The 24744-nt window shown below is 40.5% G+C and overlaps 1 protein-coding gene across 1 annotated transcript in view; it reads left to right on the top strand.

Moving 5' to 3' along the window:
- Cntnap4 (contactin associated protein family member 4) overlaps positions 1 to 24744 on the top strand; it is a 291138-nt gene that overhangs the window by 25025 nt on the left and 241369 nt on the right. The window contains exon 2 of the mRNA XM_060391927.1: positions 18916 to 19026. Within this exon, the coding sequence (XP_060247910.1) occupies positions 18916 to 19026 (111 nt within the window). The remainder of the gene's footprint in view (positions 1 to 18915; positions 19027 to 24744) is intronic.

Raw genomic sequence — 24744 nt, 5'->3', positions numbered from 1 at the left:
TACATGATTCTTAGGTATGGTTTTCTCACATTGCCTTATTCAAAAATTTCATGTATCTTGCCCTTTGTGTGTGTGTGTATGTGTGTTGTATGCATACCTGTATATACAAGTTCACGACTGGGAATGCAGAGGAGGACACAGAGTGTCCTTGATCCATCTGTTCTTTGCCTTATTGCTATGAGACAGCGTCTCTCACCAAACCTGGAGCTGGGCTGGCAGCCAGTAATCCCAGTTTTCCTCCTGTCTCTGTTCCTACAGCCTTGGAGGGTACTCAGGATTTGAACTCATTTCCTCAGGTTTGTATAGCAAATGCTCTGACCTGCTGAGCCATTTCCCAGCCTCCTTGCTCTGCCTGATTACATTCAGCATCTGTGATATAGAAAAAATGTCTTTTTAAGCACCTTGAAAATATTCATTCAATATTCAAAATATTTTAAAAATATTCATGCAGCAAGAACTGGTCAACCAGGTATTAAGGCAGAAATCAGAAGCCATCTCTGCTTCTTTTCTTGTTCCCTTCTACCCACTTCTCTTTGTCATGTGAGTCATCTTTTTTAGATCAGCTACAGTCAGAGACACTTTCTCATCTCTGCAGCCTTCATTCATTTATTTGCATTAGCAACAAATAGGTACAGGAATCAGAGCAAACTCTTTCAGGGTCCCTTCATTCACTGCTCTCTTTTCTGCCATGGACTTTTAAACCGCAGTGTGGGGCTGAGCATGTCAGCAGGGATGAGACACGCAGGCACAGCATTTCAATGCATTATTTTAATTACTGAGCAAGAGTGTTACACGGGGTGCTATAAAAACAAGGAGAACACTTAAGCCCAAGGAGGTCAGCCAACAGGTCTTTGTCTGGAGGCCATTCCATGCTGTGGGTCTCAGCAGAGGCCCGGCAGAGCAAGCGCGGATAGAACTCTTAGTTTAATCAAAATGGAGTAGTCAGGCTGACCCGAAATGTAATAATCAGGATGTAATAGTCCTGGAATGTCTACACTGAGGGCTGATGGGGTGGGAGCAAGCAGAACTGAAGATGAGTTTATAATTAACTCTCCAGGTTTTATAGATGGCAATTAGATTGTTTAGATTACCCCAGTCCTGTGCTTGTGAGTGGCGATGGTCATGGTCGCGAAGCAGCCAGAGCCTCTGTCCTAGGGACCACACAGTGGAGAAATTCAGTAGAGTCTGAAATGTAGACAGGAAGCTAGTGAGAGATGTGAGCACATAATGAATGTGTACATATGTGTGTGCCTGTGTATACATGCACACAGGCAGTAGTCACATAAAGCTTCTTAGAGCATCAGTTGCCTGTAGGCACACTGGAAAGCTTTGGACCATCTCCAGGTCATGCTTCTAACAATGGGGACATTTCCAGAAATCCTCCCTTCCTCATCTCATGGTAGAGTCACTATCTGGTGGGGACACCTACTATCAAGAGCCAGTGTGTGTGTGTGTGTGTGTGTGTGTGTGTGTGTGTGTGACAGAGAATACTGAGGTGAGGCCGTACCTACCAGTTTCTCTGTGCAGTTGTGACCTGCTCCCCAGAACCACCGACTTTCTTAATTTCACTGGCAACAATGTCTTGAGTTCAGAAATTTTAATGATTTAAAAAGATAGAGATGCCTGGCATCTCATTGATGCATGCTTGAAGAAATCTCGCTCCAGAGAACATGGTCTATCGCTGCCCATGATGTCACCTGCCTTGTTCATCTCTCCACCACACCCTGATGAAAAGAATCCCTTCAAATATGTGCTCCAATGACTCACTCTGAGCTCAGGCAATAGGGGCCGGGGAAACAGTTCAGTTGGCAAATGCTTCCCTGGCAAAAAGGAGGAACTGAATTCCACTACCAGAACCCAGGAAAAATAGCAGCCATTGTGGCATATACTTGTAGTTCAGGCACTGGGAAGGCGCAAAGGAGAGCATTTGAGGGCTCACTGGCCAGCCAGTATAGTCCAAGTTGGAAGCCTCAGGCCAGTAAGAGACTCTGATTCCTAGAAGGTAGACAGAATTCCTGAAGAAGGCACTCAAGATTGTCCTCTGGCTAATTCATGCACACAAATGTATAAACTTGCACTTGAATTTGCATACACTCACACCCACACATATGCACACTCATGCATTAAAGAAATAAAATAATGGTCGCTTAATAAAGTGAGAAAGCGGTGCTGGCAGCATAATCAGTATGAAAATAAAGCTTTATGGAAAACAAAAATAATGCCAAGGACTTCAGCAAGAAATGTAAAATCTTTGACTTTCAGTATAGCACCTAAGACATGGACAGATGTTCTTCAAGGGGTTTGCATAAGGATTTAACTGCCTAGGGCGTCACATGAACATCTGTAAGTATTATGGTGTGTTAGCCAGGGTTTTAGTGGCTGTAGGGAATACCTGAAGGGTCTAATGGAAGAAAGATGTGTTGGAACTCATGATTTCAGAGACTTCTGTCCATGGTTGGCTGGCTCTAATGCCTCGGACCTGCGGTAATGAGGAACATCATGGTTGAGGGCCTGGTTGAGTAGGTATATTCACTTCATGGTGGCCAGGAAGTCTAGAGAGTATGACGAAGGCGCTGGGGCCAAGACAGGTTCCTCCAACTAGGCCCCACTTCCAACAGTTCCTCTCCCCAACCCAAGTAGCTCATTCAAGATTCGAAAGCATGAGGTAAATCACTGGATAGGTCAAAATCCTTGGCCACTCTTAGACATACTCAGACATATGATTCACTAACCTTGTTCTCTTCAGCCCAGTCAATTTGATGATTCAGATTAATTATTGCTTTCTTACGAGTCTTTCTCTATAGAGCCCCAAATAAGATTTCACTGGTACATTGGCATGGGTTAAATTTTTCCATGAATGTCTTCCTTTCTAAGAAAGAAGTCAATTCGCAGTATAGCAAACATTTTGACACATGCCAGGTTCTTGAATCACAGGTGAATGGGGGGATGACTTTGATAACAGAGTATATAGGGTGAAGGAGTAAACAAATACTCGGTCAGCTCAATCACATTTTGTGGGTACTAAAATAAAACTGGGGTATTTTGTATGCCCTGGTTACTCGCATGCCTCACTGGGTGCCTATGCCCATTGATGCCCCTCACTCTATGACTCTCTTCAGACAGAAAAGGGATCTTGGAACTACAGCCACCATTGTTACTACCATCTCATTGACGGCTGTTGGAGCTACCACCAGGGCATTAGCCATGAGTCATACTGGGCAGACTGCTCAAACCCTGAATAATCATTGAGCCAATGTAGCTCATGCCTTAGTTGTACATAAAGGAATTAATGCTCAACTAAAAGGAAGCTTGATGGTGGTCAATCAGAGGATTGACCTCTTGCAGGAGCAAATTGATACCCTATGGCAAATCGCTCAACCTGGCTGTCAATGAAAGTATGCTGGACTTTGTGTCACTAGCATACAACATGAGAATTTTTCCTGCGCTGCAAATCTGTCTAAACAATTGTCGAGCTATATTTTAGGTAATTGGACTGGAGAATTCGATACTACGATGGAACAGCTGAGAGTGGCCATTGTCACAGTAAATTCTACCGGAGTGGACGCAGGACTAGCCACAGGATTATCAACATGGATTGCTGCAGCCATGAATCATCTGAAGGAATGGGCGGGCATGGGAGCGTTAGCAGGCCTTCTGGTGTTGGTCTCCTTGGTTTGCCTGTGGTATATATGCAAGATTAGAGTCTCACAACAGTGTGATGCAGCCAGGATCATTCAGGCCTTTACAGCCATTGAAGCAGGACATTCTCCCCAAGCATGGTTGGATACCATAAAAAGCTAAAATGATACGCTCAGGATGCGAGGCTAAGCACTGCACTCAGGGTCAGCCGCTTTGGACCCAGAGAAGAGCATGTCTGATTGCATGCGGGTTGATGCCCCAGGTCCCGCCTCTGAGAAAAAGGTATTGGATGGGTCTGATGCTCTTTGGGTGGATGACACCTAAATGAACATCTGTACAAAGTCCCAATTTATTTCTAATATCAGAGATCAGACCTCTACTCTTGCCTGATGCGTCTAAAACAAAAAGGGGAACTGTAGAGAGCTGCGGAATGCTATGCCTTAAAGATGGAGCTGGTTTCCGCCTTCCACCTTCCCGATGGTGAGTGCTCTTTGTCACGAACAACTCCACATTTGGCTAAGGCCGAGGATCTGGCTTGCTTCCATGTATGTGGACCTATCTGCATTGCCCCCGTGGCACGCCTGGGTTGGCTACCCAGAGGCTATTTAAGCTATGGGCTGGCTTTCCCCGGGGTCCGAGGATTGTTCAATGTTCCTGAATAAACTGCATTAAAAAAAAAATAAAACTGGGAAATGACAGACATAAGTGCAAAGTAAAAGCTTTATCACTTGAATATACTTTCTAGTGATTACATTAGAACTTACAATTTAAAGCTATACAGTTCCACTTTCCAATTCTTATGAAGTCTCGGGATGAAATATCTGTGCAAATGGGATGAGAAAGAGAAGTTTGAGTGAGACTATTGAATTTTGTCTTTTCAACTGGAATTATTTTGTTTCAGTTTCTTTTACACTGCCTGGGTCTGAACTCAAGCTTTTCTTTCTTCAGCCTCCTGAGTGCTGTGATGACAAACGTGTACCACCATGCCTAGCCAAGACAATTATCTGTTTTTAAACAAGGTGTTTCAAAGAAACAAATGGCAGATTCATAAAGACTGCTTTTTTTTAAGACTGCTTTTGATACTGTCATATTGAGAACTTCAAGAATTATCCTAAACTAACAATTTTTAAAATTAGTGCTTTGAATCTTAAATGACAAATATAAAAGGATTTTTTTGATAATTGTGTTTGAGGCCAAAAGTAGATTTTTGTTAGAATATGAAAAAAAAAGAAGGCATTTTGAAACATTTCCTATTTTGAAGTAATTTATGATCTTAGGATTCATGACTTAGAATGTATGTCTAAGAGAACATTAACAATTAACACAGTGTTTGTAAGGTGTGTCTGAACTCATATATGGAAAGATCTGGAAGCAAAAGAATTGTCAGAATTTGTTTAATTATAAAAGGATGTTATCAAAATGTTGGGAAGGACACAGCAGTTTGAAAAGGAGATGAAGGACCTAGCATCATTAGGAATATTCCCCAGGTTACAAGTTTTAGTAGAATTCAATACCTGGTAGCCAGGTTCACGTTTCCTGGTCTATCATCAACTGGATCCTTAGGTCCTATAGGAATGATTATTGCATCTTATCAGGTGGGATTAGCCAGTGACATGGCAGTCTGCAGCTTGAACACCAATAGGAGAAATTTCCCTCATATGTCTCATCTCTGTTTTTCTTTGTGTCTTTGCATCTATGTACTTGCTTTATGGTCAAGAATGACCTTGAACTTCTGATCCTCTTGCTTTTTGCTTTTCATGTGTTGGAGACACAAGCACTCACCCACTTTATGAGATGCTGGAGTTGGAACTCAGGGTTCTATGCATGCTAGACAAGCACTCCACCAGCTGGTCTACACCATCGGCTCACGATTTTTATCAATTAATTCTACCTCCAAAATCCCTTTTGTCAGGTAATATAATGTAATCACACAAGTGTCATCAGATAACATTTACAGGTTTTGCCTCCACTCAGCTGGAACATGTAAGAAATTTACCACGTGGGGTTAGAATCTTGGATATCATCTTAGAAGCGTTGTCTATAGACAGGTTTACAGAACCAGATGCCCTCCTAAAAGAAAAGAGCCCATGCCACACAACCACTTATATTTACATAAACCAGGTGTTCGGAACATTGGAGCCTGATCCAGTGGTTCCCTGGTCAGAGTCTGGGCTTTATTGGAAAGGTGGCTTACAGAGCCCAGCCGGATCTGTTATGGAGCTAATTCACACCTGCTCAGCCAGCTTTTAGTTAAGCTGCCAACACAGTGGAGAGGAGCCTCTGAGGCCAGCCAAGCTCGTCCCATGCTTGATTATGAAATCAAACACAATAATCTTAACCAATGAAATGGAAACAGCCTCTGCCTAATCTCATATGTTATTGTTCAGGGAAGCGTATTGTTTCTAGCTCGCTTGATTTTTCTCGCTCAGTGAGAAATAGCTGTTTATTAAAATGGCTTTGTCGACTCCCCCACTAAAATCCATTTGTCTTCAGAAAAATTCCTTATCATTTTGAATCATTTCAGCCATAATTTTTTTTTTAAGTGTGTTCTATGGTGGCACAAATAACAACTCTCAAAATGATTTGGTAATAAAATGGGATACTTCTGCCTTGGTGTCAAAATACCATCTAATATGACTAGAATAAAAAATGAATCGAGGCTTACCCCATTTTCTGTCTGGGAATCAAAGTTTAAAACATGGCAATTTCAGGTAGAAAATAATCAGTTAATGCAAACAGCACATACATAGGGGGACATGGTTACTGCTACTTCATGTACACGCCACGCAATCAGTAGGGCATGAGTCAAAGCAGCCAGAGAGCACCACTGAGCTATCTATAGCTCCTGTTTTCAATCTCTCTCCTTATGAACCGAAAACCTCTTGGTTTCTGCAGCATAAGTAGTTTTAACTTCCATTTTTCTATAGTAAGCAAAACAACTCTAAAACTCAAGAGGTAGGGAGAAAACATATGGCCTTTTGGAACATTAAAAATTATTCCCTCGTAGGTGAACCATGCACTGTAAAGATAGTCTTACTTTATTTTGAAGTTAATGAGTCCGTAAAATCCTCTTTGCTTAGAAAGAAGGAAGATGGTTTGGCATCTTGAATGCTTGAAGGGCTACCTTCTCTCTCTCCATTTCAGGGAGTTGTTTTTAACAAACCTTGTAAGAAATACATAGCTAAAATTTTATTTAGTTCTTAGCTAGAGAGGTGGCTCAGTGTTTAAAACCACGTACTGTTTTTCAGAGGACCTTTGGTTTTCAGCACTCCCCTCCCCCAAACACACACAACTCCAGCTCCAGGGGGATCTAACATCCTCTTCTGTCCTCCATAGCGGCACTCAACGTGGACACACACACACACACACACACACACACACACTCACTCAGGCACCCTGCCCTCAAACTATTAAAAATGCTCAAATTAATTTCAACTCTGGAAATTCTTGAATTTATATTAACATATGTTCAAAGTGGATAGTACTGATTCCACATGAGACTCAAGTCCTTTCTGTATATGATCCAGGCTATCTTCAAACTCCTATTCTCCTAGATTAGTCACCCAAGTGCTGGACTTACTGTCATGTGCTGTTCTCCATGGCTTCTCTTGGTTCTTGTTGCTATTCATGGTTGAAAGGGACTTTGCTGATGTGGCTAAACGAAGGGCTTGAGAAGGGGAGGCTTTCCTGGGCTGTCTGTGCTAGCCTCATGTCACCATAAGAGTCCTTGGAACTGAGGGTGGTAAGGGAATAAGAGAAGGCATGGTGGTCAAGTAAAGGGCCCAAGCCCAGCATTGCACATGGCCTTTAGTTGCTGGGAAAGGAAGGATAGTATACTCTTTCGGAGCCTCCAGCACCAACATTCCCATCCATCTGCTTTTATTTTAGCCCATATAAGCTGAATGTAGATTTCTGACATGCAGGCCAGTGGAGTAATAGATAGGTGTCATTTCGAGACACTGGGTACACAGAAGTTTGTTAGAGGAGCAATGGTAAATGCACATTATAGTCAGTACCTTTTCTCTTACTCTGCTTCTGTGTCTGGACTCTGAAAAACAAGCAACTGTCTGTCGGGATCTACTGGAGCAAATTTCGGTGAACTTAGTAGAAAAGAGGAAGGATCCTGTGAGTTCCTAGTTGGTTTGTATTTTACATAGTTCTGTTTCCCTCCTTGAACTGTTTCCTTTTACTCTTAAATGATTGATTATATTCCCCCAAGTGAGCCTGGGGAATAAATTAAATTTATTTAATTATTTTGTAATTTCTATATTTTCAAATTGACTAGCTTTCATTTTATTTTTTATTAGCTTCCTCCTTGAACTTCCTTTGTGTTTCTTACAGTGTGTTCTCACAAGCTGAGTGGTTAGTCATTTATTTCCATCATTCATTTTTAAATAATGTGCTTAAGGCTTTTGAATCTAAGGCTTAGTTGAACATTTAGTTAAGTCTATGGACAAGGGAAGATTTGGCTACTGAATGATTTGCAAACTTGGCGGTAGGGAAGCAATGGTGTATGTTAGTCAAGGCCCATCATTTTTTCTCATGGGCTTTCAGTCTTAATTTTAAAGCACTTGGTTTTGAGAATTTCTCTCTGGAAGGAACTAGGCAACATCTCACATCTTCCCTTCCTAAGGTTCCAATGATTGAACAAAGCTCAGTTACCCCAATGTCCCCCTTAAGGAAGCGGTGAGTTTGCTGGGCTGACTTTTAGAGCATGGATAAGAGGTTATTGTGGTGACCCCAAAGCAACTTCACTGGAAAGTCCTCACGCTGCAGAAAAGATGGCTTCTTTAGAGTCGTAAGTGGAACCCTCTCCCCCAGCCCCAAACTAGATAGTCTAGTCCGTTTTTGAGAACTGAAATCTCAAAGACCTCATATAATGAAGGCAGAATTTTCTCAACTGGCTAAGAGGAGAGGCTAGATACAAGCTGAACGTGGGGGTAAGGGAAGGAGCAATGACCCTCCAGGCACCTTCCTTTTATGAGGGAATGTCAACAGGAATCACAAGCCCAGCTGTGAAGCTCTTGGGTGTGTAGACACAGCTGGTCTTAGGAAGCTGGCCATTATTCTGGTTAGAGAATGGCGCTATGAAAAGCAAATCATCATTTTCTTTATAAGGATCTGTCTTTTCTTAATGATCATTCCCTAGTGTACACAGATGGTGGTCCCTGAAGTGTCAGTTTCTCTTAGGACCACTCAGTCCACACCGAAGCTGGAGACTATCTAGTTGCAATAGCTACAGGAGACAAAACCCCACAATAGACAGTAAGAAGTCTGAGTGTAGTCGTTAAGTCAAAAGGTTTGGATATGAGATGTTGAAGTCAATATTCTCCTCGTATCTCCAGCATTCTCTGTGCTACCTGCTATGAATATTTTGTTTCAACAAATGTGCTAAATTCATTTATCACACTAATTTCCAAGGTGGTGCATTCAAGACAAGCATATTAATAACTCCCCAAAAGGACACATTTTTCTTTACTTACTAGAACTGGGACTAGAAGGAAAAAGATGCATTCTTTTGGGAAACCCTGCTCTGTACTTTCTATATCTTAGGCATTTTATCACATGAGGCTGTCAAGTCCTTCTGTGAAGGGCCCTTTAATGTGCACTAGAGACAGAAGGGTGTCCAGTTGGAGGAGTATGTATCAGACTCTGGAAAGTGCCCGAGCAAGCATTTAAGGCTTCTTTAGATCCAAAGCCCCCATTTCTCACTTGTATCTCTTGTGTCATTTCTGTTAAATACATCGCTTAATCAAGAGATCAGCAGGGAGCTAGGGAGATGGCTGAGTAAGAAAAGTACTTGCCACAAAGCATAAGGACTTGAGTGATACCCGGAATCCATTGATGAAGGAGGAGGAGGAGGAGGAGGAGGAAGAAGAAGAACAAGAACCAGAAGCAAAGCAGCAGCAGCAAAGTGTGGCAGTGTGCACTTTTAATTCTGGTGCTGGAGAGGCAGAGACAGACAGATCTCTAGGACTCACAGGTCATCCATGCACACATGTGTGCATATATGTGCAAGGTTGGGGGACATACATACCCACACAAACATTTTTTTTTTTTTATTTAGCCAAATTAGATTTATTTATTTATTTATTTTTCTTTTTCTTTTTTCTTTTTTATTTTTTTTATCAGTTACATTTTATTAACTCTGTATCCCAGCCGTGTCCCAATCCCTCATTCCCTCCCATCCCAGTCCCTCCCTCCCTCCCTCATCTCCACCGTGCCCCTTTCCAAGTCCACTGATAGGGGGGACCTCCTCCCCATTCATCTGATCCTGTTTTATCAGGTATCTTCAGGACTGGCTGCAAAGCCCTCCTCTGTGGCCTAACAGGACTGCTCTTCCCTTCAGGGGTGGGGAGACCAAAGAGCCAGTCATTGAGTTCCTGTTAGAAATAGTACCTGTTCCCCTCACTTTGGGAGACCAATTGGTTACTGAGCTACCACAGGCTACATCTGAGTGGAGGTTCTAGGTTATATCCATACATGGTCCTTGGTTGAATGTCAGTCTCAGGAAAGACCCTGTGCCCAGATATATTTGGTCCTTGTGGAGCTCCTATCCTTTCCCTATCAGACTAACTCCCCTTCTTTCTTATGATTCCCTGTACTCTGCCAAAGGTTTGGTCATGAGTCTTTGCTTTGAAAACACTGCTAGTTAGAGTCTTTCAGATGCGCTCAGTAGACTCCTGTCATACGTTCAATGCACATCCCATCTGTCTTTCTAAACGAGGATTGATCATCTTACCCCATGTCCGCTCAATTGATTATCTTTTTTAGGTGTATAGATTTCATTATGTTTATCATATCTTATAGGTCTATATAAGTGAGTAACTGCTAGGTATATACCCAAAGTTTGTTCAAGTACATAAAAAGGACACTTGCTCAACCATGTTTATAGCAGCTCTATTTGTAATAGCCAGAACCTGGAAACAACCCAGATGTCCATCAACAGTAGAATGGGTACAGAAATTGTGGTCTTTTTATACAATGGAATACTACTCAGCAATCAAAAAGGAGGAAATCATGAAATTTGCAGGCAAATGGTGGGATCTAGAAAAGATCATTCTGAGTGAAATATCCCACACAAACATTTAGAGACAAATATTTAGTTATAAAAGGTATATACACTCAATACCCTAACAGTACAAGCAAGCATACTTCATTTAATAAAAAAAGCATGAACCAAGCTAAAGATGAGCATGGCACCAGAAAAAAGCATTTAAAACGAAGACCACACATAAATACATTAGAATTAATTTATGTTTCTAAAACCAGTGGAGAAGCGACAATTCTCAGACATTGAGAGGAGTGACAGTACACAGAAATGTTACCTGTGTCAGCCATCATTACTACTTCAACCAAAAATGCATAGAGTTCCAATCTTTCTTAACTACCTAACAAGCAGATGAAGTTGGGGGCTTGTGATAAAATGAAAAATGTGTGAATCCAAAAATTGAACGAATCAATACAACCTTTTTGAGGGAAATGCAATGTGTTTCAGCATCTCATGTATATTAAAGTATATCTATCTATATAAAATGGATTTAATTAATTATATTATATATTTAAAATATCTCTAGGTGTAAAATATATTTAATTATGTCATATATTTAGGATATCTCTAAATGTGTCTTTAAATATATTGAACTTTGGTCCTCTAATTCTCCTGGGTGTCTTCTTTTCATCATTTAAAAATCCTGAATTTCTTTTTGAGAGCTTCATCTGTATCATTCTCACTCCTCCTTCTCCCCCTCCAAATTATTATTGTTACATATATAGGTACAAGCGAGTCCATTTAGTTTCGCTCGCATGTGCACGTGTCCAGGGCTGAGCACTTGGGATTGTTCAACCATGACGGTTTTATCCCTGGAGGAAAATGTGTTTCCCTTTGTCAGTAGCCATTGCCCACCTGAGGCTCTTCCTACAGGGCGGGCTCCTGTGGGATCTCCTCTATCCGTATTCTCCAGGACCTTGCCTTCCTACACAACCCCTAAGCCCCGCTTTGAGTGCCAATCTTAAATCTATATACAATAAACTTCAGAAAATCATGCTCCATAATCTTCCATTACTCCTGCTATAACTTAGGAGACGGTGTTAAGTGTGGTCCAATCACCTGTCGATGAAAGTCTGTGAAGTCCGTAGACTCCTGGAATGCTGATGTTCACTTGACTTTAAAACAATTACCTCTTCCACTTCTTCACCTTTGGTTGCTTTTCTTGGGTGGATTTGTGGGTCTCTTTGTCTTAATATCTAGAATTTAAATAGTTGCTATTAAAACTCCAAAATCAATCAGCCTCTGGCTGTGCTGTCATTAAACGTTAACTGCCTTCCCATTAATCCATTAATTTGTGAAGATTAATTGGAAAGCTCTTTAAAGTAAGGCTGTAACTTGGAGTGCACAAGCCAGTGTGTGCCTCCCCATGAACGCTTACCCCGTTAACACCACAAGCATTAGCAGCCATGAATACCGCTTGCCCATCATTCTGTGAGAGAAAATGCATAGGGACTTATAGATCCCTGCCTACACGAATTGTTTGGGAAGCATGTCTGTCTTTAGCTTAGCTTGTGCAAACATAATGATAAATATTTACTTGTTTTAAATTGCATCGATATGCTTTTTTTTTTTAAAATTTAAACCACTGACTGACAGTTAGAAGCTCATGTTTATCCCATTTAATATATCTAAAACCACCATCCTCAAGTGAATGTTAATTTTCATGTCAAAGTCAAATTAATGCTCAGAGAAGCTCAGGAATTTGTAGTTGACTATCCCTGCTAGAGTTTAGTTTTGCTGAGACATTATTTTAGGTAACGATGAGATAAGCCAGTATAGTGCCTCTTCAGCTATCTGCAGAAGAGTTAGATCTTATGTAGTCCCACTTGTATCAACTCCTTTTCCTTTTCTAAACATGGCATCTTTTATTTTATTTATGTTTTTAAAGATTTATATGTTTTGAGTTGTGTGTATTCCTATGTCTCTGTGTATGTGTGTGGACACAAATGAGCACAGGTTCCCTCCAAGGCCAGAGGCACTGGATTCCCTTGAGTTGGAGTTACAGGTAGTTCTGAGCCACCCATCATAGGTGCCGGGAACTGAACTAGGTTCCTCTGCAAGAGCAGTATCTGCTCTTAACCACGGTGTCTTCTCTCCCCTCAGGCATTTTTCATTTACTCAAACCCAACAGTATTTTCACTTCTCTAAAACTTACTTGCCCCCACAACCACCATCACCATGTCACTGCAAGATCGCTGCATCTGCATGCTCCTTGCACATGGCTTCATAGGGAGGAGGGTGGAGTGAGACACCATAGCTGTTTCTTCAGCCCTAAAGCAGAACCATGAAACACCAGCATAAAGTATAAAAAAAGACATTTGTGAAAGCAACAAAATACTCCAATGGATAAGAATTAATTTGCACGTCTCTTTCAGTAGATATCAAACTAGCATGGTCCTGTCTGTTGGGCATCGGCAGTGGAGGGTTGAACTCTCCCTGTGTGGATCTACTCTGTAGTTCAGATAAACCCCTGAAGGTGCCTACTTCAGATATGACTGCTTGGAGCTAATTCATAATAGATATGTAGATATGTCCATATTTGCAGGATATATTCATATATATGTACATACATACACATATATACATCAAATCAGGAGTTGATCAAGTTGCGGGAATACTTAACACACCTGTCTCTTACACACATCCTCAAAGCAGACTCTAGGTGGAACTTCCTTAGTGTACTTTGAGAATGATTCATCGACGAGAGCTGGGAAGGTAAGATGGTGAGGTTGCTGGAGTGGAAATAAACTAAGACCACCTAAATGAGCACAAGCAGCTTGGCAGAGACTCAAGGGCAGGCAGAAGAGAGTGATGCTGGACTGTCTTAGAAGTCAGACAGAGCTCCAGAGTGTGGGCATGGGGAAGTTGTAATCAGGATAAACAGAAGCAGGGCACCCTCCTACCTGGTTGGTTAGGGACATAGTTGCCTTGGTCTTTAGCCACTCTTAAATTGGAAGCAGAGACAAACGTTAGGGAACCTGTCTGGTATGCGCCAAGTCCTGGCTATTTGTAGTTACTCCTCGAGGAGTTAATGTTGGCTTCTGAAGCTGGCAGCTGAAGTTTCCCCTGCGGGCTGGCCATTGCCCCTGCTACATGCAGTTTCTCACTGGGCAGACACCAGAGAGACACCTGGTACAGAGTGTGTATCAGGCTAGGTCAGGGGACTGGACTCTGTCTGAACTCAGGAAACCAAGAACTAGGGTTTATGATGACAGAACAGTATTATTGTTGTGGATGAAATGTTGCCTTGCTCAGAGCACTTTTTGATAGTATACATCAACATAATCATATGCTTTGTCTTTTAAATTAGTTCATGGTTTCCAGTTTCAAGTAGATGAGCTTTCGATAGTATAGATCGCAATAAACATTTTTTTCAAGGATATAGATTTCTTGAGGCCATTCCTTAATCCTAGAACTGTCAATGGAAATGTTTGGTCCAGGTCTGTAAAAATCCATCTCCTCAAAGGAATGAAGAGCTGATGTTTTCCAAGCTCCCTAGAAAATGAAATGAGTCACCTCTGCCTCTGGTATAAGGGAACTTTTAAATAATCACCTTCCAACTCTCTGACTCCTCCCCCATGTCAGTCTCCAACACCTGTTCTTCTGGGCTCTAAGGATCCTTCTTGGTAAGGATGCAAATGATTTTGGCAGCTCTCCAGAATGCCAGGGAAGGTGGTTACTCAGCAGCAGTTAAGCTACATGTTCTTGCAAAGCAGCCCTGACTTTCTGTAATGTGTATTTGAGATGACCAATTCTCTTCTCAACAGTGTGTTGACCCAGAACAGGAGATACGACACAGCAAAGCCTGGATCCATTCATTCCTAATGTGTCCTTGTGTGATTTATTTAACTAGTGTGCTTTATTTTCCCTCAGATGTCCGAGAAGCTAATAGTTTATGGTAGGGCATTCTTCAGGACAAAATTGCCCAGGTATCTAATAGGACAGTATAGGGTATTCGTCAGGACCAAACAAGGTAAGAGATAGAAAACGTTGAGGGCGTAAGCACCCATAATGTACACTTATTATCTTGGTACAGGTAATACTGCAAACAGCTTAAGAAAATTGAATTACTTTTATTAAAAACCGAACAGCTTTTACTTACTTATGAGAATTACGCATTAAAGCCTTTTGCAAAATAAAAGGAAATTACTTTCTATCGAGCCATATTAAAATACTTTCAATACAGCCTACACCTTCGTTTGTGAGAATCTATTGAATGTTCTCATACACACAGCTTGCAAGAGATGTAATTTATCATTGTCTTTTTAATGACAAAGGCAAGTTTTTCTCCCATGGAAAGCACAAATGCTGACTTTTCTGAGCTATTGATCTGAATGAAATCTGTAGTCTCTCTCTCTTTCTCTCTCCCCACAGACACTTACACACACAACACACTGTGTACATGAAAATGTCTCATTATAAGTTAGAAAACTTTCTTTACCATTATCGATATTCTAACAGAACTCATTAAATATGTAAATATAACCAATATGTAGATTTATTTATTTTTTAACAAAAGGACTAAAACCCACAGTTTACTACTTTCAACTGATATCAAGGTAAAAGCAGAAGTCCTCACATGACTTTTAAATGTCAAATAATGTGTTTTAATTTCGGAAAAGCAGAATAAGCAGAGTTTCTTATAGAAACATCAATAATACTCCAACATGCTCTGCTACCATTTTGAATTCTGTAAGTGTCCCTAAAATGTTTGGCAACTCTATTCTTATATTTTACTATTCAAAGCTCCAATTATCATTCCCCTGTGTCTTATTATTTTCATGTATTTATTTTTGCCAACAGTATTACTGGTGGTGAAATGACCAGGGCGCTATGATAGTCTGACATAGTACTTAATAACAAAGTCATGATTTTGTGTTAAGCTACAGTAATCCTGCGTAGCCTTTAATGCATATATACCTGACGTATCCTGAATGATCTTTACTCAAATGCAAGAGAAAAAAAAGGCTGTAAAAAGAGTTTTATCCACGCTGAAATATGAGAGGACGCTGGATAGCCCTGCTGAGAGATTGACCTAGCAGAAGGCTGGTTTTTGAAACTGGAATGCTGTTTTCCAGTCTCAGCACCATTGGGATCTGTGAAGGAAAAATGCTGTGGAGCGATGGCGTGTGTGCTGCAGAGTGCGGAAGAGCATCTCTGTCCTGCATCTACTGGTTGCCAGGAATAACCTGCCTCAAACAGCCATTGCTTAATGTGTCACCAGGTTTTGGCATGTGTCACCTCGAGCTGCAGTCCACTCTGGCTGAGATTCTTTGAGCTGAAACACTGTCCTTCTGTGTCATCAGACCAGAGCTCTTGTTTTGCTAATGTAAAACAAGAAAGCCAATTGTCTGGAATTACACTCACAGGAGGCCTGTCTGTAACCTACAATTCTGTTCCATTCATATTCACAGGGGAATGTCCCGTTTAGTCACCTCAGACTTCTTACTGCTGCTCTTCCTCTCTTTCCATCAAAACCACCGAAAACTTGTACCTCTCCCAACAAACACTAAAGATGTCCTCTTCTCTTACTTCAGTTCTATTCTTTTAAAACTAAAAGAGGAGGAATATAGATTCTCAATTTATAGTTGACAAAAACAAATGGGCAATAAATATATACCTTCCAGAGTGACTGCAGCAGAGGGGTGTTTTACATTCATAGAATCGATTCTGATCTGCATAATTGATTTGAGGAGCAGTTAAACAGTCTTTTGCATCACACACCTGCATACTGATAATGACCCCCAAAACGTGACAGTTATAGTGAACACACAGATACACAGAAACACACACGTGTCCCCATGTTTACATAATGTAATTTCATGTATACAGAGACACACACACAACCACTAAGCTTTACTGTATTAAAGCTTTCTGGTTGTTGCTCATCTAATTGGGCACAGTCACCCCACCCCAACACTGCATGGGCTGCAAATCTTTTAATGTCTACACCCCTTAATACTTGACTTAACAACCAGATTGGCTGGTGTTAGCACTTAAGCTAATCAATAGACATGCAAGAACCTGTCTTCCTTAAGAGTCAGCTAGAGACTTTAAGGTACAAAGGAAGAAAAAGTGAGCTACACATGAAAATGAGGTAATCTTCAGAAACAAAGTGCGGGGCTGGGACTGTAGCTCAGTTGGCAGAGTGCTTGCCTTGCATGCGCGAGGCCGTGGTTTTGATTGCTAGCACTCAGCAAAATCCCAAAGAACAAACAAACAAACTTCAAGGCTACCCTGTGTAAATTCTTGTGAAAGTCACTCAAGATCAAGCTATGCTCAGGCAGAAAGAACTTCGTTACATTTCAGGTTGAATCCAGATAATTTTTTAATCGATTTAAATTAAATTACCACCAAAAAAAAAAAAAGAGAGACAAAGACCCTGTGTGCTTTTAAATTACCAAGTTATGTAAAAATACAAAATATGAACTTTCCTCTGATTAAAGCAAAGGTGACATTAACTTCATAATTCAAAAAAGTAAAGCATGTCCAAGCTTTGGCAGAGTAAATTAAGCATGGATGGCTATCAAAGCAAACATTATTCTTATATTATCCTTTTACTTTTTTTTTAAATATTAAAAGCAATATATGTAGGGCTGGAAGACAGGTAAGTCTGTGACACTCTCGGTGAGCAAGCTTGAGGATCTGAGTTGGATTCCCCCAATCCCACATACACAGGCTGAGTGTGCTGGTAAACGCTTGTCCTCCCAGCACTCCATGGGAGCGTAGAAACAGGTTGAACACTGGAGCTTGCTGGGCAGTGAACCTAGTCTCACCAGTAACCCCCAGGCCAGTGAGATCCTGGAGACAGAACGTCTCCCGAGATTGTCCTCTGGCTTCCCTGTGCATGCAAACACCCGTACATACACGTCCTCTCCCGTGATTCCGCACACACAGGGAACGGTCTGTGTGATACATTCAAGAAAATAAAGGGAGCCTTGTCTGTGCCTCAACAGAGCCCAAGATCCACACAGGCATGTGCACGTTTGCCTGTGCTTGTGGAATTATAACACTTGAGAGCAAAATGGAATCTTTTGAAGGTTTGGTAAACACCCAGACTTTGACCTTTGGCAGTTTTATCACGGATGTTTCCTTCTCATCTTGAGTCTACCCCACAGGTATAAACAGTCCTTGCAGTTTTACAGTTTCCTTTATTTTCTTAAAATAATTGGGATGAAAAAGCATGCATACTTTTAAACAACATATTATTTAGCTTTGCGTTCTAAAATTTCCCTAAAAGTGTAGTTTCTCTGAACTAACCTTCTTGTATTGCTGCAGTTGCTTTCCATTACGGTGTATTATTTCATTGTGAGCCACACTGTCACTTGTCAGTTCTTGGGAAATTAATGTGGGTTGTGGATGGCCCTTTGCTCTTACCAGTGATGCAACTCAGTCAGTAGCATCCAGCTTTGTTCGTTTGATGGCAAATGAAAACTACTAGCATTTGTGTGTGCTTATAGATGCGTCGATGTCTCATTTGTTTCTTGTATATGAACTTCATACATTTTGTGATTTATTTTTCCCTCCTGTATAGTATATTTCTTTGTGTTTTGTGGAAGGAACTAGTGAATGAACTCAGAGCCTTGCACGTGCTAGGTAAGCACTCAGTGAATTACATGCCCAGCTTTCTCAATAACTTGAGAAAGGTCTTACTAACCTTACTAGTTTTCCTGGAGTTCACTTTCTAGCCCAGCTGGGCTTTGACCTTGAGATCTTTATGCAGCAGCCTCCCAGGATGACAGGTGTGTACCACTGAGCCAATGAAGGTTCTTAATTTTAGCATAGTTAAATTTATACATCTTTCTGCTTGTGATAAAAAAAATTCTTTTTAAGAGAAACCTTTTGATCTTAATATATTTTAATTTATAATTTCTATACTATCTTTTTTCTCTGTTTCTTTAATCTCCCATCTATTTGTTGTGTTCATGTGGCATACTGCATTCATGAGAGGCATATTTCTAGAGAAACTAGGTCTATTTATCTACTTATTTTGAGACAGAATTTCCTGCAGCTCAGGATGGTTTTGAACTCACTGTATAGCTGAGGGTGACCTTGAACTCCTGATAGTCCTGCACCTTTCTGCTGAGTGCTAGGATTACAGGCACGTGCCACCATGCATGGCTTAGATCCTAGTTTTGATGTGGTGTTTATTTGTTGTGTCTATTGATTTGAAGAGAACTGTCAGCTCTGTGCTCACTGGAATGTGGCATTTTTCCTCCTGGCAGATGACTGTGATGAGCCCCTGGTGTCTGCCTTGCCTCCGGCATCCTTCAGCAGTTCTTCAGAGCTCTCCAGCAGTCATGGTCCTGGATTTGCAAGGCTGAATCGAAGAGACGGTAAGTCTGCTCTCTTACAACCCACTGGCTCATGATGAATCTTGCTAAATTTTTATTTTCTTAATAAAATCATTGCAAGTGATATGCTATGAAAAGAAGTCTAAATGCCTAAATAGGTCAATGGTGATAAGACAAAAGTTTATGACACCTGGAGTCTGTTCAGGAATGGCAAAGAAATACACCCTATCTGAAAACTCTATATCATAATTTTAACATCCAGAGAATTTAGGTTTTTTTCAATCTGGTAAGGTTTTTATGTATCTTATAAAGAAAAATTTTGCGATGATTTGCAATCATTATGAATACAGAAATGATGGGAACTTAATTGGCTTCCTATTTCAAGTTAAAGAAGTCTGCAAGAAGTGATTTTGAAGCACACTACATATTTAAAAATAGTAACCCCTCAGTTTGTTTAATCCTTGATGTGGTTGGCATGGTTTTCTCTGCTGTTGAGGATCAAGAGCTTCATAAAGCTTTTCTGCCCCTTGAGGAATATTGAGTTCTAGTTGTTTATTATCTCTTAGGTAGGGTTGGGCTTGATGGCTTGCATATGATTCAAGGAAAGGCAATTAAAGACAATTGACTCGCAGGAGATGTAAGAGACTACCATATCAAACAAGCATGCATTAAACAACTGCGGTTACATTCTTTAATATATTGAGGTAAAAGACAATGGAAACACTGGAAGGACACACTGACAAAGGGAAGCCACTCCAACACATAGAAATGCAGACTCCCAGCAACTCATGTTTTCAAAACCATGCTTTGCTCTGGTGTTATCTCCTCTTCCAGCATCATACAAAATGTATTCCTTGCTGCTAGAACTCTTGGTGCTTTTGCTCAATGCTTGAGTTTTAGCTTGTGGGACTTTGGCCATACGTGTGTGTGTGTGTGTGTGTGTGTGTGTGTGTGTTTGTGTGTGTATGTGTGATAGAGAGACAGACAGAGAAAATCTGGTACACATTAATAATCACTCAGTTCTAATGACTATAGAGATATTTCCATGACCCTTTGGTTTGGAGCTTTTTGACATGGTTAAAGATTCATCTCATATTATTTGAGGTACGCACTTTAATGTTTGTGAGAGAGGAGGTATCAGTGGAGAACACCAAGATCTTTGTATGCAATAGGAGACATGGAGGCTCTTGAATCTGACCATGCTTCTCTGGTCCTTATAAGTACTTGACTTTGGTCACTGTCTCTACCTATTTGAGATTCTGGATCTCTGACTGTGTAAGCACTGGAGCTTTCTTTGCCCTCTGGGAGACATTCTAGACCAGCGGTTTTCAACCTGTGGATCGAGACCCCTTTGGGGGTTGCATATCAGCTATCTTGTACATCCAAAATTTATGTTATATTTCATAACAGTGTCAACATTACAGTTAGGAAGTAGCAACAAAAATAATTTTATTGTTGGGGACACCACTCATGAGGAACTGGATTAAGAGGCCACAGCACTGGGAAGCTTGAGAACTGCTATTCCAGATCCTGCACCACATCCTTCTGAGCCGGAACACCGTTTCTACAATACTTTGATTTGAAAGCAAGGTCTCTACGCTGTGCTTTTAGAAGTAAAGAGGAGTTTAACATTTACTGCCCTTCCTTTAAATCTTCAAAGCATTAACAGAAAGAGGTCCACCAAAAAGAAACAAAATTTAATTTATCTATGAGGCTTTATTTCATTTTTGAGTCCCAATAAATCACTGAATTATATTTTATTAATTGGATTCAATCATAGTTTTCATTAATTTATATACTCAACAGGAGTCTCCATCGGTGGGACTCATTTTCATTCTTAATTTGTTTCTATGGCTCTTGCTGAAACACAATATCAAACTTCATGAATCTCATTTGCATGTTAATGAAACCAAGAAACAAAACAGGATCATTTTAATTATCTCTTGCTGGTTGTCAACCTACTTGATTACATTTTTCTTTTTTTTTATTTAGATTTGCTTTTTTCCCTATTAATTACATGAAGTGTTCATAAAGGAATGTCAGATTTTGAGTGATTTATTAAAAGCTATATATATTACTTATTTTATTCAAATAGTCCTAGTATTTAGCTCAGTTTGGGAGAGGTATTGAACTAAGCCACCTAGTCGTGTATAAGTAGATGAAACCAACAGTTTCTTTCATAGACAGAGAGAAGTCTTTTCTGGGAACTCAGAACCTGTGAAGAAAGGTCAGGCAGGGAATGAAAAACAACCCATGTGGTATCCAGCTGTAGGGAGAAATACCATGGATTTTGCTGAGTAATTGAGTAGGATCCTGACAGGAGAGCCTGGGCTGAATAGTCTCTCTGAAAAGAACACACAGCAGTCCTAATGCTGATATCTGTGAGTAAGATTTACTTCATCTGGGTCATACAGCTTTATGAGAAGGATCCATTGGAAATCAGTTGACTTGTGAATAGAATCCATGAACGCAAGGATTGTATACAGCCAAACTAAAGTACTTAAGCTTGGGAATGTAAATGCATGCCCTGTGTTAAAGTACAGCAGACTGCTTCATGATCGAGCCTGTAAGGTCAGAATATTTCCTATTGCTAAAAGAGGAATCTGTGTTTGTTCCTGCCCACTGTCAGTTTTCTTACCACAACTATACTGAGTCCTTGTACTGTAAATAAGCAACATTTTCTCACCCCTGTAGGATTTGTTGTTCAAATCACTTATCTGTATATAGAGAAATCATTTACATAGTGAATCTACAGAAGGAACTCCATTCTCTGTATACTCTAAGATGGATTATTCTAACACCCATTGTAGGATCATCTGCTCATTCTTTCTACTCTAAATCAGTCTTCGTATCTGTGTACTATCTTTCGTAAAGACCCCTAAATTAAATTTTCGAGGTGTTCAGGACACACATCCTTGTCTAAGAAGATAGGTCCTCTGAGATACTGAGATATTATCAAAACAGTCAAAACAGCTTCTTGTTGTTAAAGATGCTACATAGAATCCTTTATAATCATTATATTCTAAAATAATAATATATTTAATAGCCAATGCCTTAGATGACAGCCGATAAATGAGAAATGAATTATGTGCAGAGTTGAACAATTTGAAGCCTGAGGGAATTGGGTCCTCAGCACAGATGTGTGAGTCTGGAATGTCCCTGAGGTCTGTGGCCAGAGATGAGGCCCATGAACTTCAGTGGCTGTGTTTGCACTCTTAGGGACAGCTTGTAGAGTTTGATGTAGACCAAAAGACACTGTAGTATTTTCTTCTGTAACCACTTCTTCGCCATCACTCCAGAATCTAATGTGCCAAGAAAGGCTTTGACATTTGAAGCTGTAAAGAATCTCATATCTTCAGACTCATCCAGGCCCTGCCATGTGATATCTTGATGACTATGCCTAATTTTCTCACCTGTGTTCTAATTATCTCTAGTATGAACCACTTTCCTCTCCTCACCCTGCCTTCTCTTCTTTTCTGTTTTATCCTCTTCCTCTTGCCCCTTCACCTTCCATTGTTTTCCTTGGAATGCAGACTTGCAGCTCATAATGCCGTGATGCAAGCACTTAAACTCAAATAAATTCCTGAATAGCTGGGTCTCAGGTTACTGTAGAGTCACAGGATACAGGCTCCCAGACATCTGGACTTCAGCTCTCCACCTTTTGTCTCTTTAACTTTCTCCTGAGGATAGTACAATTTTAGGTGAAGAGAAACTATTATTAGACACTCTGAGATCGATTCACTCTCCTTGGGCTTAAATCACTGCTACCTCTTATTCACTTAAGGATGGGAAAGATGTTTAGCCTTTGTCCTTTAATTTCCTATTGGGGGAATAGGGTTAACAGTGTCACAGTATTAGTGAGGTGGCGTTGGTCTTGTTGAAAATGATGGCAGTGCAGAAGTGTGGCCAAATGGATTTCAGAAATATAATATTGGCTGGTGCAATGTTAACCAGTTTCAAAGCGAAGTTTATCAGTTAACCACATTTTAACAAACTCAACAAGACCAAATATATGCACAACTGTACACAAAGTAATCTCAGGGAATACAGATGTCCACCCAGTCTTCCAGGAGGGACCAACTTGCTCCCAATACATTATAAAGCAGTGTCAGAGAATCTGGTTTTAATTTGTATGTTCTTTATGAGACTTTAATAGAGACAGACTGATCTTTCCTTGTGCATCTTTGGTCAGAGTTGGCCAGCTTGGGTGACATGATGGCTTAATTTAAAACAGGTTTTCCTTTAAAAAAAAAAGAAACAATTGAAGTTGCGTTATGAATTAAAAACAAAGCCTTACTAAGAGATTCACGCTTTGATGATGGTTTGGAGAATGAAATTTGAGATCAATTTTATGGTCTGTGGTATCACTTATGCTTGTAGATTGTATTTCATACACTGGCCTTGAGAAGGTGAAATAAAAAAGAGTGAAGATTTACATCTTTTATATCTAGATATGCTCATATCCTTTATTCATTAAAGCAAAGGAAAAACTTGCTGCCAGTACTCTTCTCTTCTTGCACCTGTTCATTTGAACACTGAGATGACTGTCTCGTGACCAGTTGCTTTCCTGCACACTCTATGTTGCCGTCTCTACTGCTCTTCTTTGGTATGAACGTGCTCCCTCCTCTTCCCAGCTCTCCCCGTCTTGGTTCCCCTTTATTCTTTTCCTCCAATGTCCTTGTCTGCCCTGAAGCACACATTCTCCAGCTCTAAATCAACCCAGTAATTCCATCTGAGGAGATGTGTCAAGTCGCCAATTGTAAGTAATTTATGGTGATACGAAGCTCTGGCTTGGGAATCCAGAACACTACACTATGGTAGTAAATCCTGCATGGCCTTGGGGAATGACATCAGCTCTCTCTTCCCCTCTTCTCTATAAATGTATAAGGTTGGATCTGAGAGTCTCCATATTCTAAAACCATGTGCACTTTTTGTGCTTGAGGTACGTGTATGTACTTGTTCATGTATGTGTGCACATGTATATGAATGTGGATGTGTGTGTACCTGGTGTAGAGGTCAGAGGTTAATGTTGGATATTTTCCTCAACTACTCTCTGGTTTATTTATCTGAGAGAATGTGTCCACTGTGATCAGGAGTTAATGGATGTGGCTAGACTGGCTGGTCAGTAAACCCAGACATCTTCCAGTCTCTGTCCACCTGCTTTGGGAATTTAGAGATATGCCATTGCACCAGGATCTTGAGTGCTGAGGATTCTGACTCGTGTCTGCATGCTTGAGTGTGAACACTTCAGGAGCAGAGACATTTCCCCAGCCACAGCTGTACCTATGCAATCTGCAGGCAATGCAATGCATGGTTTTGTCCTAACTTATTTAATAATAGAAATCTTGGAATCACAGATAAGACTGTAAAGCAGATTGTCCATCTAAGTTTCTTCAAACCAGAAGAGAAAGGTTGTTCCTGGCTTAGGAGATACCTTGAACTTCGATAAAATAAAAAAAAAAATTGAAGGTAAATATTATCCCACTCATACTGATACAGTGGCTCAAATATGTTCAATTAAGATAAATTCATAAAACATGCTTATCACCAGTTTGTAACTTATGTTCCTTCAGTGCATTTCTGAATTTTTATTTTTTATTTTGTTTTCTTAATTGTGAGTGTGAGGCTGTGTATCTGTCTGTGGGTTAATGCCCATAGAGATCAGAAGAAGGCATCAGATTCTCTGGACCTGGAATTGCCACCGTTGTGAGCTACTTAATTATGTAGGTGCTGGCAACTGAACTCTGGTCCTCCGTACAA

The sequence above is a fragment of the Meriones unguiculatus genome, chromosome 10, assembly GCF_030254825.1.
Source record: "Meriones unguiculatus strain TT.TT164.6M chromosome 10, Bangor_MerUng_6.1, whole genome shotgun sequence".
Taxonomy (NCBI): Eukaryota; Metazoa; Chordata; class Mammalia; order Rodentia; family Muridae; genus Meriones; species Meriones unguiculatus.
The sequence above is the reverse complement of the archived record's forward strand: the minus strand, read 5'-3'. Positions and strand labels throughout refer to the sequence as shown.